Below are 27,454 nucleotides of genomic sequence, written 5' to 3' on the forward strand. Positions count from 1 at the left end.
CCCCTTTCTCGTGAGCGGGCGCTGATTGGTCCGTTTGAAATGCGCCGGGCGGGAGCTCACCTGGGCTTGCAGCGGCGCCGCCGGGCTTTCTGGAGCGCAGCGCCTGAGAGGCGAAGTACAGCTCCCCGCGGCGTGGCCCTGCGCCCTGCAGTCTTCGTCCCCCGGTCAGATAGAGCCTGGTGTCCCGCGTACGCGTTTGGGCAGCACGAAACCTGCTGCCATGAAGCCAGCGTGAGTACGGGACCCGAGAGAGCTCTCGGCGGAGGGGGCCTCGGCCGCGGGGTGGGGACTCCCTGGGCTTCTTTCCTGCATCCAGCCCGGCGTCCTGCCGCGGCCTCTACGTGGGAGTCTCCGCTTTGGGCCGCTCTGGCGGGCCCGGGCCCTGAGACCCGACTTCCGTCGGCGCCCGGTGTCCACCTCCACCCCTGGCAACCCGCTGCTGGGGAAGGTCGGCCCGAAGTTTGGGATTTCTGTCGACACCCTGTCTCCTGCTGACAGGGTTGTCATCCTCTGGGCCCCGGCACCGTCCCCCACGCCGTGCCTTCTTAGGGATCCCTTCTTCCTCCCTGGCTATCCCCGCTCCCACAGTGCACTTTGTGGAATTAGTGCTGTCTGGGGTCGTCGAGCGTGTGCAGCGGAGTGTGGGTCAGGTGGTTCCAGTCCCGGACTGCTCCGACATCCTTGAGCATTGCTTGCTTTCCTTAGCCCTGTGAGGTGGCCCTAAGGTCAAGCCCTTCACTTCTCACAGAACAGTTACTTTCCTTATCTTTGTCCGCAGGCAACCCCGCCCCCATCCACAAACGCCCACGCCCACATTCCTTACAAGTCCGTGACCTATTTTAAGCTTAGCATCATTCCTGGTTAAGGAAGTACTTTTTGTAAAGAAGAGCACTGACTTTTCAAGCGCTTACCATTTCGCTAGTTGTCCGCAAAAGGCAGCTTGTTTTAAAAAGAAGCCTAAGTCAAAATCTTTTTTTTAAATTTATATATGACAGCAGATTGCATTACAATTCTTATTACACATATAGAGCAGGATTTTTCATATCTCTGTATACACAGTATATTCACACAAATTCGTGTCTTCATACCTGCACTTTGGATAATAATGATCATCACATTCCACCGTCATTAATAACCCCAGGTCCCCTCCCCTCCAACCCCTCTGCCCTATCTAGAGTTCCTCTATTACTCCCATGCTCCTGCTCTCTATTCCACTATGAGTCAGCCTTCTTATTTCAAAGAAAACATTTGACATTTGTTTTTTGGGGATTGGCTAACTTAGCATTATCTTCTCTAACTTCGTCCATTTACCTGCAAATGCCATAATTTTATTCTCTTTTATTGCTGAGTAATATTCCATTATGTATATTTGCCACATTTTTTTTTTATCCGTTCATTTACTGAAAGGCATCCAGGTTGGTTCCACAGTTTAGCTATTGAGATTTGTGCTGCTATAAACATTGATGTGTCCCTGTAGTATGCTGTCCTTTGGGTATAGACCAAGGAGAGGGATAGCTGGGTCAAATGTGGTTCCATTACCAATTTTCTAAGAAATCTCCATATTGCTTTCCATATTGGCTGCACCACTTTGCAGTCTCACCAGCAGTGTATGAGTGTACCTTTTTCCCCACATCCTTGCCAAAACTTATTGTTTTTGTCTTCATAATAGCTGCCATTCTGACTGGAGTAGACGAAATCTTAGAGTGGTTTTGATTTGCATTTCTGTAATTGCTAGTGATGATAAACATTTTTTCATGTATTTGTTGACTGATTGTACATCATCTTCTAAAAAGCGTCTTTTCAGGGGTCCTTGGCCCATTTATTGATTGGGTTATTTATTTTTTTGTGCTTAGCTTTTTGAGTTCTTTATATACCCTAGTGATTAGTGCTCTATCTGATGTGTGAGGGGTAAAGATTTGCTCCCAAGATGTAGGCTCTCTATTCACTTCACAGATTGTTTCTTTTGCTGAGAAGAAATTTTTTAGTTTGACTCCATTCATTTATTGATTCTTGATTTTAACCAAGTCAAAATCTTTATATTAAAAAAAAGACATGTTAGTACATAAACCTGACACAGTATTATGCATTTAGAACTCTAATGTGTTTCTGTTTCATCTGAGAATGTTTTGAGAAAAATATTTACTAATGTACAGTCAAGGCCAATATTTCACTGTTAAGCACTTTTCTAGTTTCTAGATAAACATGAAGGTAAAAATGTGATACCATACCACATTATCTTTTTCTATTGAGAAAGACATTGAGAGCAAGACATTGTCAGTTTGGGACCACATTTTGTTTTCAGATTGAGGGTAATAATTTTGAGCATTTTGTTCCTTGAAAGCAGTATTGATAAAAATATTGATGAAAGAATGGATTCTTATGCCTGTATTTTTATTATTTATCAACTTATTTTAGTAGATTGTCAATCTGCCTTGATAATGATTGTTGACACTGTGTGTGCTTGTGCACACATATAAATATCCTTAAAGATAAGTGTGGTCAGTAATTTGTAGATGTTTCAAATTTGTAGTGCCTTTGTAAAATTGTTGGTCAAGAAAATCTACAAGTTATTTAAAATATAGAATGAAAAATAGGTACATTTAGTACCAAAAACGTGTTCTGAACCAAATTTTAATTGCTTTTAGGTTATGTATGCTACAAATACTCTTCTACTAGAGCAATTTATGATGATTATTAATGTTATTTGGGTTGTAGTATTTTGGCACTGTAAGGAATAAATAAGCTGAAGGAAGTTTGTCTGTATGAATTATATGTGAAGTTTTTGTTTGTTTGTTTATTGCTTTTTTATGTTGAACTGAAATGTTTTTTATTTGTGACCAGGAGAGCTAAGACACCTAGGAAACCTCTGGTGAAAAAAGGATCCCAAACAAACTTTAAAGACCCAGTTGGGGTAAGGTCTTTCTGTAGATTTGTTTGTGTTAATTCAGTTCTTTTCTGTTTTATATATTTATATATATATATGTTTGGAAAACAAGGAAGAAGAGATATGGCAGTGAAGTCAAAGAACAGATAGTCTTTAGCATGCTACTTTCTGTTCAGAAACATATCCTCTCCCACCAGCCTGCAGTAATTGATGCCACACTTTCCAAGGAGAGCCCCAGATTCCAAGTTTCATAAAGACTTTTGTAAAAAATAGCTTAATGCCTCCTCATAATTGCAAGTACTTCACTAATTTCAAGTTTAGGAACTTGCTTTTAAAATGCAACAGCAAATAAAAGAGGGTTGGTTTGCTCTGAGGCATGTTAAAATCTCCCCTCCCTGCCACTGGAGTGGGTCTCTAGGTCTGAGCCAGAGGCACCAGGTGCTTTACACACAGATTTTCTTCAAACACCTTCTCTCCCTCCCCACCCTGCTCCTTTTTTCTTTTTTTAACTGTTTGTTAAGTGTTAGATTAATTTGGCAGAGTTTTAATTGACACCCTATTCTGAAGAATTCTCACAGCTTTTACTTGTCTACTTGCCATTTAGTTATTTGTTGTTGTTTGGGATACCAGGGAATGAAGCTAAGGTTTCAAGCTTGCTGGGCAGGTGCTAGCATGCACTTCAGTAGCTTGTTCCCCTGAGCTACATTCCTAGTTTTTTTTTTTTTTTTTTAAGAATCTCACTAAATTGTCTAGGCTGTTCTTGAATTTAAATCCTTCTTTCCTCAGTCTCTCAATTAGCTATGATTACAGGTGTCTACCACTGCTCCTGTGAGAGAGATTTTTATATTATTAGTAGTTTAGCTTTATCATTTGTACATGATATAATGGTGAAGAGAAGCTGCATATTTAGTATTTTTGTTATTGAAGTTTATTTACTTGGTACTGAAGATTGAACTCAGAGGCACACTCAACCACTGAGCCTCATCCCCGGCCCCACACTTTTTTTTTTTTTTTTTTTTTGAGATAGGGTCTTGCTAAGTTGCTTAGGGCCTCAGTAAGTTGCTGAGGCTGCCTTTTTTTTTTTTTTTTTTTTTTTTGCCTCAGCCTCCTGAGCCACCGGAATTACAGGCATGCACCGCTGCACCAAGCTCCAAGCTTATTTTGATTTCATGTGTATCTTAAATCTTTTCTCATATTTATTATATATGTTTGCATTTGATAAATTTTGGCTTGATTTTGCTTTTCGTGGCTCTTAAATTTATGTAGATCGCTTAAATTGAGAGACCAAATGTTGGTGAATGAATGTATGGGAAGCTTAAATGAAAAAATTAGGAAAAAAAGTAAGACTTCTTTTAAGTGCTTTCTTTCTTTTTGCAGGTATACTGTAGGGTGCGCCCACTGAGCTTTCCTGATCAAGAGTGCTGCATAGAAGTGATCAACAATACAACTGTGCAGCTTCACACTCCTGAGGGTTACAGACTTAACAGAAATGGAGACTATAAGGAGGTGAAACAACCAAATTGTTTTTACTTGAAATGTTATTTTCTGAATGACTTTTCCATTTTTAAATTTAATGAAGTTCGTATGTGATCCCACTGTGTGTGTGTGTGTGTGTGTGTGTGTGTGTGTGTGTGTTGGGGATGGAACCTAGGGCCTCATGCATGCTAGGCAAGCACTCTACTACTGAACTACACTCCCAATTCCCTACAGTATTTTTGGTTTCTAGAAAGTATAGACACAGTTTTGGTATCCTGAAGTTAGAGGATTACTTTCAGAGGATTTGTTATACTAGATATATTGGGGTAGTTTAATGTGGAATGATTATTAGGCAGTTTTACATATACTATTTCATGGGTAGAGATTAAAGTAATGTTTAATAATTAGCATTGTGTATTTGTATCAATCTCTTATGCAGTATTTTTATATTTAGTAAAATATTGAGTAAACTCAAAAATATTGAACTAGTTCAGTTTCACAAATGTTGCATTAAGCTAGTGGCTTGAGGGTAGAAGGAGATTTTTTTAAAATGGGTTGTTAAGGCAATCTGCCGCAGTCTGGCTGGGCACAAATCAAGCCACCGAAGCAAGAACAGACTTTATTTTTTTACTGCAAGAAAGAAACCTCACACACGCTCCCGGGGAATCCTCCCGACAAGCCACGAGGCTCCTCCAGGAACCCCCAGCCGGAAATATCTCTCCGGGAAAACCCTCCTCCTGCACTTCGCCAACCAATGGGAACTCCCGGGGAATCCCCGTGAGAACTAAAAATAGCGCGAGAACTCAAAATTAGCGCTAGAACTCAAAAGTAGCGGCAGAGGCGGATATTAACGCCTTGCCTGTCAATCAATACTGTTGGCAAAATGCCAGGGGCCATACAGACTCGGCTGTGGCTCTCAGCAGCAATCCTTGCTTTTTTTAACTTTACAGCTTAATTAGGACAAGTGGTAGACAAGTAACCCTCATATGGCAAGGTAGCAAGGCCAGTTGAGCTAAAGCTGGGGGCATGGGAGTTCAGCAGGAGGAGGCTTGATCCAGATGGTCTCCTATTTTTCTATCAGCTATACATTTTGTGTGTGTGTGTGTGTGTGTGTGTGCATATTGCTTCTGTGACATTGCTCTTTAGATGACTACACATGACCTCTTTGCTATTAAAATTGATGCTCACCTCTTTGTCCCCCCCTTATTTCAGTCTCTCAGTGATACCCTTCTCCTCCAATTCTCCTTATGCGCTTGACCACCCTTTGTTGGCTTCTCCTCCTTTTCCTACTCTAAATTCTGAATTAGGCTATGTCCAGGGCTGTATTTCGCATGTAAGTTCCCCATGACTTTAAATGTTGATTTTTATGGTAAGAGCTCTGGAATTTTTATCTTTAGCCTAAAGCTTTCTCTAGCTCTAAACTTGGGCATTCATCCACTTACTTTCTGTCTCTGCTGGATGTCATTTAAGCATCTTAAGTTTTTACCTGTCTAAAGGGTACTCTTGATTCACTTCAGTCACTTTCTCTTATTTTCTCAAGTGATGACACCATCATTGTCTAGTTACTAAGGCCAGAAACCTGCAGCCTACTTTTCATTGGCTCTGCTCATATTAAGGTCATTAGTAGATCCTATTAGTTCTACTCCAAAGTATATCATGAAACTGCCGTATCTGTCTCTATTTCTACTACCTTATTCTCAGCCTGGTTATTAATTGTTAATACCATTGTTTCCCAAATTGTCTGTAGTAAAGGAGTAGTGATTTTTTTTTCCTTCTTTTTTTTTTTTTAACTTTTGATACACAGCACTGGATGCTTTAGTGCATGCAACTTATGCCAGATAGAACTAACCATGTGAGTGAGATGACAGAGAACTTCTCTATGGTTTATTCAGTGAAATTAACCCATTGAACACAGGCAGCTATATGGCTGGAAAAGTTTCTAATGTTTAAGTAGACTGTTGACAGAAAGTTCTTAGGCAGGCACTGGTTTATTTGCTGACCATGCTTTGAGTAGCATTTATAAGTCTGCTGAAGCCTAACTGGACTCTCTGCTTCTGTTTGAATTCTTCTTTAATCCATTTCCATAGAGCAGTCAGAATTATCTTTTAAGGCATAAATGAAGTCTTATAATTCCCTTATTCATAACTTACAAGGAATACAGTCTTTAAATGGGCAAAATCCTGCTTAGTTTGCCTTTGTCTCTCCACCCTCATCTTTTAGTATTAATCTAATCTTTTTAGTTTCTTGGATAAACTAGAATCTGCCTGATACAGAAATAGAGAAAAGTTCTTGTTCTTATCCTGGGCCTCTTTTCCTTGGATATCAGCATGGACGACTCCTCATCCTAGGTTTCAGCTTAAATATCATCTCCTTTGTGTGTTCATACTGTCTTTTCAGAAATAGCACTTACCACATATGCTTATTTAGTCGTGTGTTGCTTAAAAATGAGGATACATTCTGAGAAATGCATTATTAGGCTACTTCATTGTTATGTGAACATCATAGAGTGTACTTACACAAATCTAGCTGAGATAGCCTACTAAATATTCCTAGGCTGCCTGGTGCAGCCTGTTGCTCTTGGGTTACAAACCTGTACAGCCTGTTTCTGTACTGAATGCTGTAGGCAATTGTAACAATGGTCAGTATTTGTGTATCTACATAGATCTAAACAGGTTTATTTACACTGGCATCATCACAGACCATGTGAATAATGCACGGTACTTCATTATATCTCACTGGGCAACAGGAATTTTTCAGCTCCATTATAATCTTAAGAGGGACACTGTCTTAACTGACCTGCCATTGAGATATTATTATGAGGTGTACAACTGTACTTTTTCATTGTCTCTTTCTTCTACTATATCATGTAAACATCAGGGGGTGTGCATTTTATGTGTCCTGTCTGTCAGACATGCAATAAATTTGGATTAAGCATGAATGAATGATCTGGGAAGGCTTTTGGAACAGTAGGTCTTTGAGGATGTAATAGAGTTGAACACTGGCTTTCTGTATTTCAAGAAAGTATAAATAAAGATTTCAAATATGTATTAAAAAAATGTGGTGAGGATTAAAAATTGTTACTGCCTCATGACAGATGGCAGCATTTTGTAATTAAAAGAGCATTGTGGGGCTGGGGTTGCGGCTCAGTTGGTAGAGTTCTTGCCTGGCACACGTGAGGCACTGGGTTCGAGCCTCACAACCACATATAAATAAATTAAGGTCTATCAACAACTTAAAAAAAATTTTTTTTTAAAGCATTGTAGTGGAAATGGATTTGTCTCCAGTGGTCTAGGAGCTTGTGCATGTTCCTTCTTTGGGCCTCAGTTTGCTTTACTTTGAAGGGAGGGTATTGTTCCTGAGAATTGGAAGACATCTATCTGACCCCCCCAGCACTGTCCTGTGTGTATCCTTCCCATTCCAAGATTTGTTGTTCTTTTTGTGAATAGAATGAAAATTTCCCCAGGAGTTAGCCTAGCTGAGTTAGGTGTGTGGTCTTTGACAAGTTACTTGATCTGATTTTTCATTTATAAGATTTAGCGGTTGGCCCTGGATCTGTGTTCCTATATCAATGAATTCAACTAGCCATGGATTGAAAATGTTTAGGAAAATAAAATACATCTCTATTGAAATGGGCAGACTTTCTTTCTTGTCATTCGTCCTTAATCAATATAGTGTCACTCTTGACATAGCATTATCATAGTATTATGTATTACCATAACCCAGAGATGAGCTAAAGTGTATGGGAGGTTGTGTGTTTGTTTTATGCAACTGCTATGCCATTTTATATAAATGGACCTCAGAGTTTGGTATCTGGGGGGTCTGGAACCAATCTTCCACTGATATTGAGGGATGGCTATACCTACATCTGAGGTTTAAGAACAAAATGATTTACTACTTTAACTGTGCCTGGAATGTCATCAGTGCCTGCTATTTTCAGTTACTATTATTGTTCTTATATATTTGAATAGTAATTTGTCCACGTTTCCTTTTGGCGAACAAAACTTCTAATTTAAAAAGTGCAAAGGCGGGGCTGCAGTTGTGGCTCAGTGGTAGAGTGCTTGCTTAGCATGTGTGAGGCCCTGGGATCAATCCTCAGCACCATTTAGAAGGTATTGTGTCCAGCTACAACTAAAAAATAAGTATTTAAAAAAATAAAAAGTGCAAAGGAGCATAATATTGATAACTAAGCAGGTTGAATTTAAGATCAAAACTGTAAAACAGGGAAAGACATTTGGCAAAGTCTGTAATCCATAATAAGTTCTAGTGAATATTCACAACTACTAAGTTATTTACAGCAAATAAATAGCTTTCTGAAATTCATGAAGGAAAAATTATAATAAATTCAGGAAACCTGCAAGAGCAATTGTGATATCTTTTAAAACTTATTTTGCATAAGAACTCAGAGGTGAGATTATATTTATAGTTTTATTTCTGGTTTTAAAATGCTGTATGTAAAAAAACAATTGGTATTCATTTCCCTAAGGACATCTTTATAAAGAAAAAATGGAAAATGGGAAAAAATGACTTGAAGATTTTCACACATCAATGACTATGAATCATGACAACACCTTTTGTTCTTCTTTGTCACTTAATTAAAACAAAGTAGGTCTTAGTCTATGAAACATTGGTGGACTTAAGACTTTTCTACATTCTCTTCAGTAGTTGGGGCTGAAAATATTTGCTAGTTTTTTTCTAAATTGTAGTTACTAACCCATAGTAATTGTACAGATTAATAGGTTTCGCTGTGACGTTCCTGTACATGCTATGTTGTGCTTTGATAATATCTGCCCTCCCTCTATCTTCTTTCCTCCAGTTCCCCTTCTGTATCCTTATAGTCTCTCTGCTACTGTCAGGACATGTTTTGTTTGTTTGTTTCCACATATGAGAGAAAACACGTGTTGCTTGCTTTTGTGAATCTGACTTACTTTACTTAACATGATTTCCTCCAGTTACGTTCATTTTCTTACATATGATGCAATTTCATTCTTCTTTAGGGCTGAATACTCCACTGTCTATGTATACCATGTTTCTTTATCCATTCATCTGTCTACAGACTCAGTATAATTTGTTGTAATCCCTTTTGTCAGTTCTTGTTCTCATTACCTGTGCTTTTGGAGTTCTATACCAATTGGTAATTGCTGTAATTTAAGCATGTACTGACTTTTTAGTGGATTACTAAGAGTTCCAAGTTTAGGGGCTGGGGATATAGTTCAGTTGGTAGAGTGCTTGCCTCACATGCACAAGGCTCTGGGTTCAATCCCCAGCACCACAAAAAAAAAAAAAAAAGTCCCAAGTTTAAAGGCCATTCATATTTCTTTCTTTGTGTGCCTACAACTGAAATATTCATAAAGAAACATTGTAAGTATAAATAGGTATTTCCAGCCTAGATGTAGGGATTCCATTTAAGTACATTTTATTTGTTCTGTCTCCACAGACTCAGTATTCATTTAAGCAAGTATTTGGTACTCACACAACCCAAAAGGAGCTTTTCGATGTTGTGGCTAATCCCTTAGTAGATGACCTCATTCATGGCAAAAATGGTATGTTTCTTGGAGTTAAGTTAGATTTTCCTCTCCTGATAAAGCATTTGATATTTATATATTTGTTTTATGCTTTGCATTGAGCTCAGATTTAATTTGTTAGAGTGATAGTGGACCTGTTTTTCTTGAGCTGGTTAATTTTAGTGTCTTTAATATAAAATGTTACAAGTGGAGAACTTCAAGATATAACTCATTGTGACTTTACTGTACTCTAGGTCTTCTTTTTACATACGGTGTGACAGGGAGTGGAAAAACTCACACAATGACTGGTTCTACAGGGGAAGGAGGGCTCCTTCCTCGGTGTTTGGACATGATCTTCAATAGTATAGGGTCGTTTCAAGCTAAACGATATGTAAGTATGATTCTTTTGTGTTGTAAGTATTTCACTGCAGACTCAAGACTAAGACACCTATGGACATAATAGTATTAAGGAAAAAAACAAAGTGTTGGAGCCATTTTTAAACCTTAAATATGTTTAAATATTAAATACTTCTTATTTCTTAAATGTGTTTCTTACTATTTAAGTCAAATTTTAAAAAACATGGTCTAATTTTCACCCTTACTTCAGGTTTTTAAAACTAATGATAGAAATAGTATGGATATACAGTGTGAGGTTGATGCCTTATTAGAACGTCAGAAAAGAGAAGCCATGCCCAATCCAAAGACCCCCTCTAGCAAGTAAGTAATTATATTTGTATGTAGCACTGGCCCAGTGGACACAGGGTTCTTTCCTGTGGTTTCTGCAGGCCTGGGGAATGGTGAACATGTAGATAAGTTGGTCTGACAGTTGACCTTTTTTTGGTGGTGGGGCCATTACTGGGGTTTGAACCTAGGATCCTCTATCAGTGAGCTCCACTCCCAACCCTTTTTATTTTCTATTTTGAAACAGTCTTGCTAAGGTGTCCAGATTGGCCTTGAATTTGTAGTCCTTGCCTCCTGATACACTGGGTTTGCTGGCATGTGGCAGTGTGCCTGGCCTGACAGTTGACCTCTGTGAGGTCAAAATTAAGAAGTGTTCTTAAGTTAGATTTGTGTTTTAAGAATACCATGAGAGTCACTGTTTTGAAATGTGCCTCTCAATTGCTTTGTGCGTATCTGCTTTGATGACAAATCATTTGTGTTCTTTTTTTTTTTAAATATTTTTTTTTAGATGTTGATGGGCCTTTATTTTATTCATTTATTTATATGCGGTGCTGAGACTCAAATCCAGTGCCTCATATATGCTAGACAAGCGCTCTGCCACTGAGCCACAACCCCAGCCCCTGTATTAAATCTTTTAGTTTTCCCTTGGGATTGTTTACTTTTGATAATTACAATGGATAAAATCACTCTTTTTGTTTTTTTTTGTTTTGTTTTTTATATTTTAGGCGACAAATAGATCCAGAATTTGCAGATATGATAAACGTCCAAGAGTTCTGCAAAGCAGGAGAAGTTGATGAAGATAGTGTCTATGGTGTATTTGTCTCCTATATTGAAATATATAATAATTACATATATGATCTGTTGGAAGAGGTACCATTTGATCCCATCAAACCCAAGTAAGTAGTAAAAAGAGCCCCCTGTTTTAGCTATTAACCTTGGGGAAGTGACTGTACCCCAAAGAGCTTTTGATTCTTCAGCTATTAATGAGGATATTTGCACTTATTTTCAGGATGAAGTGAAATAACTTATTTATTAGGTAGTTAGTATTCAATGAGTGTTTTTATCATTAACTAAATAGTAGGTGTTTTGGGGAACCTGTGGGTTAAGGCATCAGGAGAGAGTGTCCTGAAAGTTCACTGAGAAAGTATTCCTGTTGGTGCGCTTTGGGGCTAGCCTCTTCAGACATCTCTTGTGTTCTCTACATGTTCTCTACAGATCGGAACCTGGAGCTGTTGTCTGCACAAGTAGTTCTCAGACCATCTTTCATTAATATGAAGTGACGTTGCATTGTATTCTGCCAGTCAAAAGGCTACACCTTAGATTTCCTTGGGTCTTGCCTTCTGGCATCACAAGTTTGCATTTGTGCCAGGGTTGACTCTGGAATCTGTGTCTAATATCAGTATTGTTCCTGAATTGATGGTTTTGTTCTTTAGCTAAAGGTTGATCTTCAAAGCTGTATTCATTAGGGCCTCCCAGGACATAAATAATATGAAGGCCTGTATTTTACACATAATTTTCATATGTCTAATGGAACATTGGAGAAATAGCTGGATTTAGAAAACTATTAGACTGAGCACAGGTGTCATTATATTCATTTATATGAAAGTGTATAAACTCAGTTGAAGGGGGTATACTTGATGAAAGTATTTCTGTAGTTCTTCCTGAACCATATTTTGATGGAGGAGCCTCATTTTGAATCTTTGAGTTTCACAAGGATGGTAAAAACAATTACAAAGTTGCTAAGCAAACTGAATATCACAGTGTTAATTCTATAAGTTTTCTGTGAAGGAAGACTGCCCAGTTTTCTTTTGCTCTACTTTTCCCTTCCTCAATTGAGAATCATACAAAGGGATCGATTTCTGGAGTCACCTGTCTTTATGTTCCCTTGAGATGTTGGTATTAAAAAATACTTGGGTTTGGTTAGAGAGAGAAAAATGAAAGTGTAAGGACCTTACAGGACAATTGCTTTTTATATCTAATAACTTTTCCGTTTTGTTATTTACTTCCTCATTTGCTTCAAACTATGAGTTGTCTTGACTCTGGTTTTGAGTGTGCCTATTTTCCCGAGTTTCTGTCATGTCTTTCATTGCTTCCGATAACTTTCATGTATGGGCATGTGCCAAGTTTTTATTGGTCTGTTTTAATTGAGATTGCTTTTAAATGATTTTATCTTGTCCTATGTACCTTGTTGCCTTCCTTGTACCTCCTTGATGAACTCATAAAGGTTCTAAATTGGCACTAAATTCTGATATGTTATTGTGGCGTTAGGACTGCTTTTTTTGAGCCCTTCACTTTTAGTGGTCTTTAATGCAAAGAAAAAAAATATTATAAGTGGAGGGTTTTAAATATATGACTCTTGTGACTGTCATGTAGTCTGGACTGACCATGTTGCTGTGAGGTGGCTGCAGTAGAAACAGTAACTTCTTCCTTATTCCTTTGCTAGGTGGAACACTTGCAGCACACCCATGAGGAACACAGAATTTATGTATGTGATGGGATTGGCTCTTTTCTTAAGGAGAAGGGTATAGTTATATTAGTGGTTGGCATCTGTAGCATGTTTGCATGTAGGTTGCTTTTCATTGGCTCTGGGCTGACTGCTACCTCAAGCCCTCCTTGCTTTTAGAAAAGTCTGCTACTGACTATCAGTGATGTTAGCTGTTATGTCTCTACTCTTACCATTCACAAGACTGCATCTAAATGTACTCTTACTCAGCCCTCATACCATAAAGACTAAAACTTGACAAGCCACTTTGAAAAAATTGTCATTCCTGATGTATACCGAACTCTTTATGAATTTGTTTTCTGCTGTTGCTGCAAAGGTCAGAACCAATTCTATCTTCTGATCTTTTTAGATTAGGAAAATACTAAATTGTGATGCTTAACCTGTACATGTGATATTGCTTTAATACTACTATGGTCTTTTAATTGTTTATAAGTGTTGTTTCATGTGCTTTGTTAGGGTAAACTAGAACAAAGCTTTTAAAACAAAATTGGTTCCTATTTGGTTATGTAACTAATCTTGACTGTATATCCTTATAATTTTATTTGCATTAATTATTTGTCTGGGGTCTTAAGTAGGCTTATCTCATTAAAAATGTGTGTTGTATCTTGGCATTTTAGTTCTGGTCTTAAATGAATACCTTAGATTCTCATAATTTAGGAAGCTAACCTTTTTTTCTTTGCCATAGACTTCCACAATCTAAAATGCTTCGAGAAGATAAGAACCATAACATGTATGTTGCAGGATGTACAGAAGTAGAAGTGAAATCTACTGAGGAGGCCTTTGAAGTTTTCTGGAGAGGTTAGAGTTAGAAAAATATAAAATGATGGATTAACTCTAAGAATGATTACTATAATTTGACCGAGTCCTTTTTTATTAGAAAGCAAGTATAATGAAATGTTTGAATTCAAGTATAATCAATGATTTCTCTGCCATCATAGGACAGAAAAAGAGACGTATTGCTAATACCCATCTGAATCGGGAATCCAGCCGTTCCCACAGTGTGTTCAACATTAAATTAGTTCAGGCTCCCTTGGATGCAGATGGAGACAATGTCTTACAGGTAAAGTTATAATGTCAGGAGTTTGTCTTGTACTAACTCAGTCCTTGATTTTTTGGAATTACAATTAAATTAGGGAGGTGTCATTGCAATGAACGTTGCTCCAAAATTAATATATAGGTAGCTAATGATACCAAAAATGTTGTGGTTTTTTTTGTTGTTGTTTGTTTTTTGTTTTTTCCTATTAGTGTAGTTTTGGGAAATTGCCTATTGAACCTGAAATTTTGCTGTGGAAGGGGTTTAAAAATCTTAAAATATATATTTTAAAATAAGAAGAAAGTACCATTGATTGTTTTATCTCTGATTTTACTTTTTATGCGTAAATTCAGTTAATGGTTTTTAAATGTCACCAGTTCACTTTTTAGGGCAGGCACACTTCAATAGGTGGCCAGGGTTCTGAATTGCTCACCTCTTGGTAGATAGGCCACCAGTTGATCTTTAGACCTGTGGTGCTGTCAGAATTATATTAGTTCTAAACATTGTTTGAGCCCAAGTGTACATAATTTAATAACTTAAATCTATTAAAATGTAATCATATTCAGACTCTATCATGAAATTGTGGCATTTTGGAGATTTGTGGATGGCAGCAGAAGGTGCTACTGAGGAGCACCAGGATTTGAATTCTAAGTTTTTTTTATTTACTATCTCTAACCTATCATAGAAGTTACTCATAAGGTTGTGAGACTTAAGAGAGGTAATGATGTAAAGGTCTCAGTCCAGTGTTTGGCTTATGGTCACCACTTTATAAATGCCAGCTAGAAATTGGTTATAAATAAACCGTTTGTGTATACTTGATTTCCTTTGAATTATTATTATTTTTTGGTAAAAGGAATTTAAATTCTAATATTATAATATCAATTGACTTTAATTCTTTCATTTCTTTTTATAAAAATTATTTAGAGTACTGTGAAATTATTAGATTATTAAATACTTCTTTTTTGTTTTTTTCCCCTTTTGATGTTGGTGCTGGGAATGGAACTCAGTGCCTCATACATGTTAGGCAAGCATTCTATCATTGAGCTATATCCCCAGCCCTCAGTTATTAAAACCTGACTATAGAAAATTTTAAGATAGTTCTGCTCTAGACTAAAATTTTAAGATAGTTCAGCAGGTATTTATTGAGTTCTTCCTGAGTGCTCAGCATTGTGCAGGGTACTGGAGACAAAGTGGTAAAAAAGGCAGAGAGTCCCTGTTCTTTGCAAACTTATGGCTTGATGCAGAAGGAAGAACAGACAACGGTCAAGTGATCACTTAACGTCATGAACATATTCATATTTAGTAACTTTCTAAAACATATCTTCTGTCCCTCCTGTGCATTTTGTATTATACAAATATTCATTAAGACATAATAACTTGTTGGCTTGATTCTATTTAAAGAATTATAAACCAGTTTTAACTTGTGATTGACTTTGATCATTGACTTTGTGATCTCTTTCAGGAAAAGGAACAAATCATTATAAGCCAGTTGTCCTTGGTAGATCTTGCTGGAAGTGAAAGAACTAACCGAACTAAAGCAGAAGGGAACAGGTTGCGTGAAGCTGGTAAGTAAAAACATAGTACTTATGTATTGCTACAGCTTTTGAAAATTTGCAGTGTCAGTTTATTATTTGTTTAGGAGTGAATGATTCAAGCATGATTAGTTTAGAGAATATAGATTGATTCTAAACCAGTATAACTAAAGAAATAGCATTGACCATTAAACTGAGCCTCTAAATTAATCTAAATCATCTGTCTGATGAAAACATGATTGAATTAGGTGACCTTAATCAGGGTTCCAAAATGTACACATTCTGATGCACTTTGAGGGAAGATCTGCATTTTTGGAGGCTTAATCAAGCCTTCGGGCTGTCTTGACTGATCCAATTAAGATTGGTCATAAAGTCTGCTGCTTAAGAAATCCTTGTAGAGATGTAGAAGGGACAGAGTTAGCTGGCTCCTAAGACACTAGCCTGACTGGAAGAAACATGCTCTCTGGGTACAGGAAGGGTCAGACCCTGGGTTGGAGCAAGTTGAAGCCTGAAATGGTCATGCTTTGGAGAAAATATTTTAATATGAGATTTTCAGTGTCTGCATCTGACATACTCTTTCACAGGATTTGGAAGAAACTATGGGCATAAAGTGTAATGTTATATTTGCTGGAAATTCTTTTAATAGAATCTCTGAAGTTCACCTATTTAACCTATGTAGAAATAGTACTACTGAAAGACAGCCTGAGCCATGATGGACAGCTCTTTAGATGAAGCCATGAAAATTTGCAATTTCCATCTAATAGTTATGTGAAGTTGAGATTATACAGGCAAACAGAACATACTTTAGCTACTATATTGTGTGTCCTCCCCATCCCAAATATCTTCTGTGTTTATTTTTCTTTCAGGTAACATTAATCAGTCACTAATGACACTAAGAACATGTATGGAAGTTCTGAGAGAGAACCAAATGTATGGAACTAACAAGGTGAGCAGCAGCCTTCATTTGTTACTTGTATAGATTTATTTGTGTGGGATTTTGTCTTATGAATTTATATTTGCATGTATTTATAGATGGTTCCATATCGAGATTCAAAGTTAACCCATCTGTTCAAGAACTATTTTGACGGGGAAGGAAAAGTACGTATGATTGTGTGTGTGAATCCAAAGGCTGAAGACTATGAAGAAAGCTTGGTAATTTTAACTTATTTATCATATAAAGTCAAATTTCCCTAGGAAAAGCAGTTATTTGGATATGAAGAATGAGATTTTGAACATTTTATAAATTAATACAGAAACAATGGGTACAGAAGTTTACTAATAACTAACCTATTATTGCTTTATTTAGTCATTTATGAAGAATGACTTGGATATGCTTATTTTTCACAAACTCCATTTGTTTTATATTTTAGCAAGTCATGAGATTTGCAGAAGTGACCCAAGAAGTTGAAGTAGCTAGACCTATAGACAAGGTGATATGTGGTTTAACCCCTGGGAGACGATATAGAAACCAGGCTCGAGGAGGCCCAGTTGGAGATGGTATGATTTGGTACATTTACCCACTGATCTGTTCTAATTTAAAAAAAATCTATTTCACATAAGAGAACTTTTTATATCCCTTCTTCTCAAGAACCAAATGCAAAAAACTTTGAACCAAAATATAAATGATATTTCTTTTGTTGCATTCTCTCTCATTTTTAAGAAAGTAAGATGAGGCTGGGGCTGTAGCTCAGTGGTAGAGCACCTGCCTCGCATGTGTGAGGTAATGGGTTCGAGCCTCAGCGCCACATAAAAATAAACAAAGATATTGTATCCATACAATTAAAAAAAAATATATGACAACTCAAGAAATTCCATGGTTAATTGTTCTGGGGCTCTAATCATAGTATTAAACTTGCTTAATATCTTTTTCTATTATGTAACTTTTAAATTTTTTTGTAATTCAATACAGAACCATTGGTTGCCGAAGTGGTTTTACAGAGTTTCCCACCTTTGCCGTCATGTGAAATTTTGGATATCAATGATGAGCAGACCCTTCCAAGGCTGATAGAAGCCTTGGAGAAGCGGCATCATCTGCGACAAATGATGATTGATGAGTTTAACAAGCAATGTAAGGGCAGACCTGTGTGCAGTCATTTTAACTTCAGAAATTGAAAGAGTTTTGTAGAAGGATGCAATTGTTAAAAAATTTTTTAATTTTTAAAATTTGATATATATGATAATAGAATGTATTACAATTCATATTACACATATAGAGCACAATTTTTCATATGACACTAAGAACATGTATGGTTGTACACAGAGTAGAGTCAAAACCTTCATGTCTTCTTACATGTACTTAGGGTAATGATGACCATCGCATTCCACCGTCTTTCCTACCCCTGTATACCCCCTCCCTTCCCTTTTCCCCTTGGCCCTATCTGGAGTTCATTTACCGCCGCGCCCCAAATATTATGGATCAGCATCCTTAAATCAGATAAATCATTTGGTTTTGGGGGACTGGCTAATTTCACTTAACATTATATTCTCAGCTTCATCTATTTACCTGCAAATACCATGATTTTATTCTCTTTTGATGCTGAGTAATATTCCATTGCATTATACACCACATTTTCTTTATCCATTCATCTACTGAAGGGCATCTAGGTTGTTTCCACACAGTTTAACTACTGTGAATTGTGCTGCTTTAAACATTGATGTGGCTGTGTCCCTGTTATATGCTGTTTTTTAGTCCTTTGGGTATAGATGGAGGAGAGGGATTGCTGGGTCAAATGGTGGTTCCATTCCCAGTTTTCCAAGGATCCTCCGCACTGCTTTCCATGTTGGCTACACCAATTTGCAATCCCAACAGCAATGTATGAATGTGCCTTTTCCCCACAGTTAGGATGCATTTTTAAGGAAGAATTTATCTCTATATTTTGTAGTACTCAAGTCATTGTATAATTAGAGTAACAGGAATTTTTTCCAGACCAAAGAAAAAGTTGGTTTGCCCCCTCCTTTTACTGTCAGTGATGGCCAGAAAGGAATATTTCTTAATTTCTCTGCTATAAAATGGGGATTGTCGGGGGCTGGAGATGTGGCTCAGCGGTAGCGCACTCGCCTGGCATGCGTGCGGCCCGGGTTCGATCCTCAGCACCACATACCAACAAAGATGTTGTGTCCGCCGAGAACTAAGAAATAAATATTAAAAAAAAAAAAAAAAAATTCTCTCTCTCCCCCCCCCTCACTCTCTCTTTAAAAAAAAATAAATAAATAAAATAAAATAAAATGGGGATTGTAGTTGTTTCTACCTCAGGAAGTTGTGAGGTAAAAGAGATAATGTGTGAAAGTCTTGAAGAACAGTGAATAGCCTTGCACACAGTAAGTGAATGTATCTGAGTAACCAGCCCGGGTCCTAACTGGCAAGTGGTGTACCAGGGATTTCAGTTCAGTCCAGCTCTCTCAAACCTGGTATTATTTCCATCTTTGCCTACAAAGGCAAACAAAGGCAAATACATACGTATTTACCTGGAAGTGTTGGGAGGGGGATACTACAGTGCAAAATGAAAGACTTTTTTCAGCTTTAAACAGTTCTATGAACATCTCTTACAGATTTGAGTAACAGGCTCCTTATTTCTTTCCAAACTTGTTTTCTCCTTGTAGATGATTCTCACAGATTTGCTGAATAGCTCTGTTTTATCTAGTGTCTGCTAAGAGAAGTAGATTTCCTTGGTTATTTTGCAATTGGAGTAAAACAGCCTGCATGCTTTTGTTTCAGCTAATACTTTTAAAACTTTGTTACAAGAATTTGACAATGCTGTTTTAAATAAAGAAAATTACGCTCAAGGAAAACTGAATGAAAAAGAAAAGGTGATCTCAGGACAGAAATTGGAAATAGAACGACTGGAAAAGAAAAATAAAACTTTGGAATATAAGGTTTGTGTTATTATAATGTTAGTCATTCAGCTCTGGTCTGATTGACTATTTCTGTTCCATGTACCTGTTATTGTTGCTTATTAAGTTATCATTTGATTATTTGCTATTATTCATCTATCATTTGGTTATTACTATCTTTATCCCACCCCAAAGAGGAGGAAATGTGAACGAAAAGCATAGAAAGGAGAAAAGAAATAGTGTACTCTTATGTTAGAGGTAGCCATTGAAGAGAATGTTCTGTGACCCAAACAAGTGTAAGTGAACTTACAGAGTTCAGCTATGGTGATAGAACTTTTCAATTTATTATAAATATTTCCTCCATATGCTTTAAAAAAAGAAGTTGAAATAAATGATTAAATGAGATAATATAAAGATGCCAGAATGGTGCCTTGGATATAATGTATACTCAGTGAATGTTAATTGGATCTGAATTTGGTTTACAAGTCATGTTGTAAAAAGAGTACAAACTTCCTGTGGGGTAGAAGGAAAAACAGTCCTATTGGGGTGCATTGCCATGCTGTGTAATGTTTAGTTCGCTCATTTACAGAGATTACTTAGAAGTTTGGGGGAGTTTACTTGCATACTAGAGATAAATGAGTCTCAACCAATAGTGTTCACTATACAACAGTTTTCTCTGAAAACAGCCTAAGAAATTAGAGTTTTAGGCCTTAGTTTTAGGGGAAAAGAATTTTCACCTGAAGTTTAGCTGTAGTTTTGTCTTTTGGTAAGGAATTTGTATAATATTAAGTAATAATAAGTTCTTACTTCCAGAAATGGGAATTCAGATGTACTTTCTTTTTCTTTCTTTTTTTTTTTAAGAGAGAGAGAGAGAGAGAATTTTTAATATTTATTTTTTAGTTCTCTGCGGACACAACATCTTTGTTGGTATGTGGTGCTGAGGATCGAACCCGGGCCGCACGCATGCCAGGCAAGCGCGCTACCGCTTGAGGCACATCCCCAGCCCCGGATGTACTTTCATGAGCAAATTGAGAAAGATTATTTTATGGCTACATAAAATGTCTGTATACCAAATATAAAATGTGTTGGTCTACCTTCCCAGATTGAGATTTTAGAGAAAACAACTACTATCTATGAAGAAGATAAACGCAATCTACAACAGGAACTTGAAGCCCAGAATCAGAAACTTCAAAGACAGTTTTCTGACAAACGCAGATTAGAAGCCAGGTTGCAAGGCATGGTGACAGAAACAACAATGAAGTGGCAAAAAGAATGTGTGAGTGTCATTCTTATAGTGCTTATCTTAGAATTGGATGATTTTTTTTCAAATTGTAGTTAGTCAAGTAAATTACTGTACTTATGGTAGACTTGGTGGTATTTGCTCATCTTGGAAGTATTGACTTATGGTAGACTTGGTGGTATTTGCTCATCTTGGAAGTATTGAAGAACTGTCATGTTTTAGGAAATTCAGTAATTTGGTGCATTTTCTGGTGTGACTGAACTAGAATATAAATCACCATTGATAATCTGTAGGAACGTCGAGTGGCGGCCACCCAGCTGGAGATGCAGAATAAACTCTGGGTTAAAGATGAAAAACTGAAACAGCTGAAGGCTATTGTTACTGAACCCAAAACTGAAAAACCTGAGAGACCCTCTCGGGAGCGGGATCGAGAGAAAGTTACTCAAAGATCTGTTTCTCCATCATCAGTGCCTGTAAGTTTCCTATAGTGGTATCATAGTTTAGTGCTAGAAAAATTCTATGAGAATTGACTTTTTTGTTTTATATTATTTATTATATTTCTTAAACTTATACTTAAAACTTTTTAAATCTAGTATAAACATTAATGTAGTACAAAAAATTCAATAACGGTGCAAGTACTTATAATGTTAAATCTTCATATGCTAAAATTATAGAAAAGTATTGAATTGTTTCTCTCCATTTTTCAGTCTTACTCATTAATTTCTCTCCAATTTTTCTAGCTTTCTAGTAACTATATTGCTCAGATTTCCAACGGCCAGCAACTCATGAGCCAGCCACAGCTACATAGGCGCTCTAACTCTTGCAGCAGCATTTCTGTAGCTTCCTGTATTTCGGAATGGGAGCAGAAAATTCCTCCGTACAACACACCTGTCAATGTTACATCTATTGCAAGGCGTAGGCAGCAGGAGCCAGGACAAAGTAAAACTTGTATCGTATCAGACAGAAGGCGAGGGATGTACTGGACTGAAGGCAGGGAGGTGGTTCCTACATTCAGAAATGAGATAGAAGTAGAAGAGGATCATTGCTGCAGGGTTAGTTCCAGTATTATTTTAAAGCATTACAATAATAGATTTTATTTCTTTTGGTTTTTTATAACTGTTCCAGAAGTTCCATGGAAAGATGAATGGGCGCCAACATGAACAAGGTCTAAATTTTCTGTCACTTAATTTGAAAGATTGAATCACCCTGAAATTGAACATGAGCTCTTTATTGGAAAAAGCCTAAACACATCTGACAACAGAAGTAATGCCCTGTGAGTTCATGAATGCAGGCCAATATGGCTCATCCCAGGGTAGTCTGTGCTTTGTTGCACAGAATTGGAGAGCACCTGCTCTACCATGAGCTGCACCCCAGCCCAAATATGGATGTCTTAGTATATACTTTTCATTTTTTTCTTTTAGTTCCTTTCCTCAGATTTAACTACACTTTTTCAAACAAACAAACAAAAAAAGTTGAAAAAATGGTATAGTAACTTCTTTTCCCCCTTACCTAGACCTAACACTGTTACTTTATGTAAACATGTTTTTCCCATGAATCTTTGAAAAAAGTAATAGGCTTTTTTTTCCTAAAAAATAAGGATAATGTCCTGTGTAACCACAATCTTTATCATACCTATGGAAGTGAACAAACATTAATTGACTAAATATCCTCTAATTTCCCCAGTTGAATCAATGACAGCTATTCTTTTTAATCTGTAATAATATTATCAAGGTGAATGTACTGCATATGGCAATTATATTTTAAATCTCTTTTAATATAAAATGATTCCCCCTTTGATTTTTTTATGACATTGGCTGTTTTGAAGAGTCTAGTTCAGTTGTTTTGAAACTACTCAGTTTTCCTGTCCAGTAAATTGCTTTTAATATCCAAGCCTTTGTCACAAGTTACAAGGACTTTGTTTCACTAAAGGGTGTTTAAAATTAATTCACTTTCGTATTTTTCTTTTGAAGATGAGTGCCTTTGAATCTGAAAAAATGGCCAAATTAATATTGTGAATTAAATTTAGTAAAATCTTCACATAACTCTTTTAGTATTTTTCTTCTAAGCAAATTTTAACTTACAGTAAGTATGCTTTAGATTTTCAATGCATAGTTTGGGGAATAGCTGGGTGCAGTGGTACATGCCTATCATACCAGGGACTTAAAGGATTGCAAGTTTGAGGCTAGCCTCACCAATTGAGCAAGACCCTGCCTCAAAAAAAAAAAAAGAAAAGAAAAGAAAAACAGTCAAGGGCTGGGGTTGTGGCTGAGTGGTAGAGCGCTTGCCTACATATGTGAGGCACTGGGTTTGATCCTCAGCACCACATAAAAATAAATGAATAAAATAAAGGTATTGTGCCTGTCTATAACTAAAAAAATATTTTTTAAAAAATGAAAAAAATCAAAACAACCAAAAAAATGACTGGGGATATAGCTCAATGGTAAAGTACCCATGGGTTCAATCCCCAGCACACACACCCTAAAAAAAAAAAAATTCATTTAGGTGGCCTGCATTCCTGATTACTAATGAATGGTGACATAGCCCAAGGTATTGATCAAGGCTACAGATAATTCTAGTCTCTTTAGTTCTTACTCTGCAGATTTTGCCTTGTCTTTATGGGAACAAATCATGGTGAATGGTCTTTCTGATCAACTCTAGTCAATCCTCTTATTTCATGAATGTTTATAAACCAAAAACCATTCAAAGCTTGTTTACACCGGGTCAGCAGTAATGAATTATCTAATTTGAGATTGAAATACTTAAGAGGATTTACTAGAGATACTTTGACTTCTCACTTGAAATCAAAATCTCTTTAGAAGTGCAGCAGAAAAGTTACTCTTAGGTTGGTATCTGTGTGTCCAGGTTTATTGGTCAAAGATTGTCAGCTGGACTGAACTTTACTTTAGTGAGGAAAAAAATTTTAAATGTCTGTCTTGAACACTAATAGATTATATGGACCATCATCTTTGCAAGCCTTTTTCAGGATGTATTATTGATAAATATGTTCAAGAAGACCCACTTCTATACTTGCCTGGCAGGGGAGATACCATGATCACAAAGGTGGTTTTCCCTGGGCGAGGCTTATCCATTGCACTCAGGATGTGCTGACCCCAATTTAAAAAAAAAAAGACTCACTTTTGCTAAATGGTAGATCCTAAGAGCCAGTCTTTCTTATTCAATATTAATCAGAGCATTTCAAGAATGGAAAGTTTCTTGCCTGAGTTAACCCAGCAGTATCTTTAGCAGCAAATTATATTGACCATTCTATATATAAAATATATGGTATTTGTACCATGTATACCATATCTATAGTATATAACTAAAATTGTCACTACTACTTCATTTGTTTCTTGTAATTACGTAGGGAAAATGATTTAGTTCTTCAGATGTGCATTTTGAAATTGATCTTCATACTTGACCAGCTTTGAAGAATTTGGCCTATGGTAGACTTTTTTCCATTGCTTTCAATTTTATAAATGGGAGATTTCACAAAATTACTTAACTGTAATAACTGTCATGTATGTAACTTTACTAGGTTTATATGGCATTTGAATGGAAGCAACTAGTTTTTCTTGTATGGTAGAAACTGATTTGACATTGTATTTTTTATTTGATTCTTGGAACCTTTAGAAATGTTTTGGGAAAAAGTTAGTTGGTAAGTTTTAGCCATTATTGTATTTGAACTTTCAAGAAGTTGTTTTGAGATATTTTAACTCAGTAGTTTACATTGTTTTAACATGTTTTGCATGAGGTTCTTATTATACCTTATTTTCTTTAGTATTTAGCTATTTAAAGCTTTATCAGCTGTAATTTTTTTTTGCCTCTGTATAAGGAGTATTTTCTTTAGATGCCTAGAAGATGTTTAGGGATTTTATTGATGATATCATTGCTTTCAGCAGAGTTGCTGATCTAATAGATTGCCTCTCAAAAGCAGACATAAATACTGATTTTTGATCAAGAATGTAATATGAATTGTTTTTCTTGAACAGGAAGAATTAGCATCATTGCCAGATTTTTTTCTTTTCATCCTCTGTTGAAGGGAAGCTCCCAGGTAGAATATGTAATACACAAGCTGCTATTAAAAGATGTTTGTAGGTTTTGTGTTTAAGTACAAAGAGAATGTTTAAATTACTTAGATAACCTTTAGCTTTTGAAAAGATTTGACTTGATACTGTCATAAAATAACAGCCAAACCTGCTGCACTTCTAGCAGTGCCCTTAAATTAATTCTGGGTTATGCTTGTTTCTCAATTCCTCTTTCAACTGATCAGAACGCACCACCAATCCGTCTCAGACACAGACGATCACGCTCTGCAGGGGACAGATGGGTAGATCATAAGCCCGCCTCTAACGTGCAAACTGAAACAGTCATGCAGCCACATGTCCCTCATGCCATCACAGTATCTGTTGCAAATGAAAAGGCACTAGCTAAGTGTGAGAAGTACATGCTGACTCACCAGGAACTAGCCTCCGATGGGGAGATTGAAACTAAACTAATTAAGGTAAAAATGAATTTACACAGGAGAAAAAAATATTTTAAAAAATCATCTTAACAAGAACTATTTGCTCTTTTACTCCCTTGATGTCACAGTCTGTGTCAATTGAAACATAAGTGGGCATCTGATGTAACTTTTTTATTAGCATAAAATTAACTGCTTAGGTTACAAATCTGCTAAACTGGGACTAAATCTGCTTAAACAGGCATAGATTCTTGGGTTTCTTAGAATTCCAGATCCATAATATACTTTATATTTAGCTTTAACTTATACAAAAAAAGTAAACCTAAATGACGAACTCTTACCTTTGCTGTCAGTTCAAGATTAAAAAAAAACTACAATAAAATTTGACGTGAAAATTACTCAGTATTGAGCTACTTAAAGCCCTTTCCCAGAAAGAGACTTGCCTGCTTGTAAGATAATTTTTCTTTGATCATGGAGTCATTGAATAATTAGGGAAGGAAAAGACAAGACTGTGAGGGAAAAGCTTTTCATCTCAAATTCAGTTTAGAGGGTAGTTACAAATAAGATTGTACTTTGTGTGAATAGAGGGCACACCAGAGGAGAAAATTCAGTGTCTAAGAATATGTAAAAATTCCTGACAGATTTCTTGATCTTTGGTGAAGTTTAGGTTTTAAAATATAAGTAAAAAATAATTTTTTCCCCACAACTATGAATGTTACTGATCATATTGTACTTCTTAAAATGAGAGATATATTCAAATTTCTAATGTTTTGATTAGTATAGATTCAGCATTCCATCTGTTTTTGTGGGCGGGAGTTTCCATTATACATGTGTGTTTATGGTTTGGATGTATCAAAAGTATAATAGTGACCTTTTCTCTTGGCTTTAGGGAGATGTTTATAAAACAAGGGGTGGTGGACAATCTGTTCAGTTTACTGAGATTGAGACCTTGAAACAAGAATCACCAAGTGGGTGAGTGATCACCAATGATGTCTCTTTAAAGGGCTGTTGTTTGCTTAGCTGCTCATTCTTGATGGACAGAATATCCTGTGAAGTTTATCATTAATTCTCAAAAGGGGTATAGATGGTTTTCCCTATTTCTAATATTTTTCTTGTTCTTAGATGCAAAAATAATTGTTGCATCATGTTTCCCCTTTTTTAGTAGTCGAAAACGAAGATCGTCCACAGTAGCACCTGCCCAACCAGATGGTACAGAGTCTGAATGGACCGATGTAGAAACAAGGGTAGGGGTAAAAATTAAATATTTGCTTGCTAAAAATTAGGCATGTCATGTTTTAAACTCTGCAACTATAGCTCTATGCTCTGAGAAGATGCTGAGGCACCATATCCTGTTGCCAGTTCCTGTTGGAGGCCTGTTCCTAACACACTTGCAGGGCATTTGCATTTCTTCAGTTCTGGTCTTACTAGAGCTTTCAGTTCAGAGCCCCAGTTTTCAGTATAGGGGGATAAGAATTAAAGATCAGGCCAAGGCAGGCGTGATGTTGCACACCTATAATTCTGCTACTTGGGAAGCTGAAGCAAGATCACCACAAATCCAAGGCCAGTCTTGGCAGCTTAATGAGACCCTGTCTTAAAATAAAAGGTTTGGGATTATAGCTCAGTGGTAGAGCACCCTGGGTTCAATTCCCAGTACCAGCAAAAAAATAAAAAATAATAAAAAATAAAAATAAAGAAAGAAAGGAAAGAATCAAGCCAAAGGAGCTAAGCATGGTGGTGCATGCTTATAATCCAAGCTACCCAGAAGGCTGAGACAGGAGGATTGCAGCCTGGGCAACATAGCAAGACTCCATCTCAAAACAAAACAACAAAAAACATTGAGCCGAAGAGTATCACTTGGGAATAACGGCAGATGGATGGGAGTTTCCTTAGAAGCAGCTTGTCAGGTGTTCCTTCTTGACTGTTATCCCTCAGGAGAGGGAAGGAAGGTGGGGGTCAGGAGGCCATGCTCTCACTCTGGCCACTGACTTCTCAAGAACTCCTCTTATCTAAAATGAGAGGAAGTTACCTGGAGAACCTTTGAAGACTTTCCAGCTCCCAGTATTTGTGGCCTATGCCAGAAGTAATCTCAAGTGTGTGTCTGTGTCTCTGTCTAATCCAAATGTCTTTGCTGAACTAGAGAGCAATGTTGGCTTTCACCTTGGAGAGCCCATCTAAACAGGTATGTTTATAGACTGTTAAGAGGAGCTAACCTTTTCCTCTTTTGTCACTTTCCTTTCAGTGTTCCGTGGCTGTGGAGATGAGAGCAGGATCTCAGCTGGGACCTGGATATCAGCATCACGCGCAGCCTAAGTGA

The 27,454-nt window shown here is 36.9% G+C and overlaps 1 protein-coding gene and 1 pseudogene across 1 annotated transcript; both read left to right on the forward strand.

Annotated features, from left to right (window-relative positions):
• Positions 1–220: 220 nt before the first annotated feature.
• Positions 221–27,454, forward strand: Kif23 (kinesin family member 23). The gene is made up of 22 exons (XM_077800148.1): positions 221–231; positions 2,842–2,911; positions 4,262–4,390; positions 9,795–9,900; positions 10,116–10,252; positions 10,469–10,578; positions 11,268–11,438; positions 13,731–13,843; positions 13,984–14,105; positions 15,541–15,643; positions 16,477–16,556; positions 16,643–16,762; positions 16,981–17,107; positions 17,520–17,678; positions 19,326–19,483; positions 20,544–20,717; positions 20,975–21,154; positions 21,422–21,733; positions 24,952–25,182; positions 26,030–26,112; positions 26,303–26,384; positions 27,380–27,454. Exons 1-22 carry the CDS (start codon positions 221–223, stop codon positions 27,452–27,454), a joined length of 2,853 nt encoding a protein of 950 aa, XP_077656274.1.
• LOC113182094 (U1 spliceosomal RNA) lies at positions 23,705–23,839 on the forward strand (annotated as a pseudogene).

Source organism: Urocitellus parryii, chromosome 6, assembly GCF_045843805.1.
Source record: "Urocitellus parryii isolate mUroPar1 chromosome 6, mUroPar1.hap1, whole genome shotgun sequence".
Taxonomy (NCBI): Eukaryota; Metazoa; Chordata; class Mammalia; order Rodentia; family Sciuridae; genus Urocitellus; species Urocitellus parryii.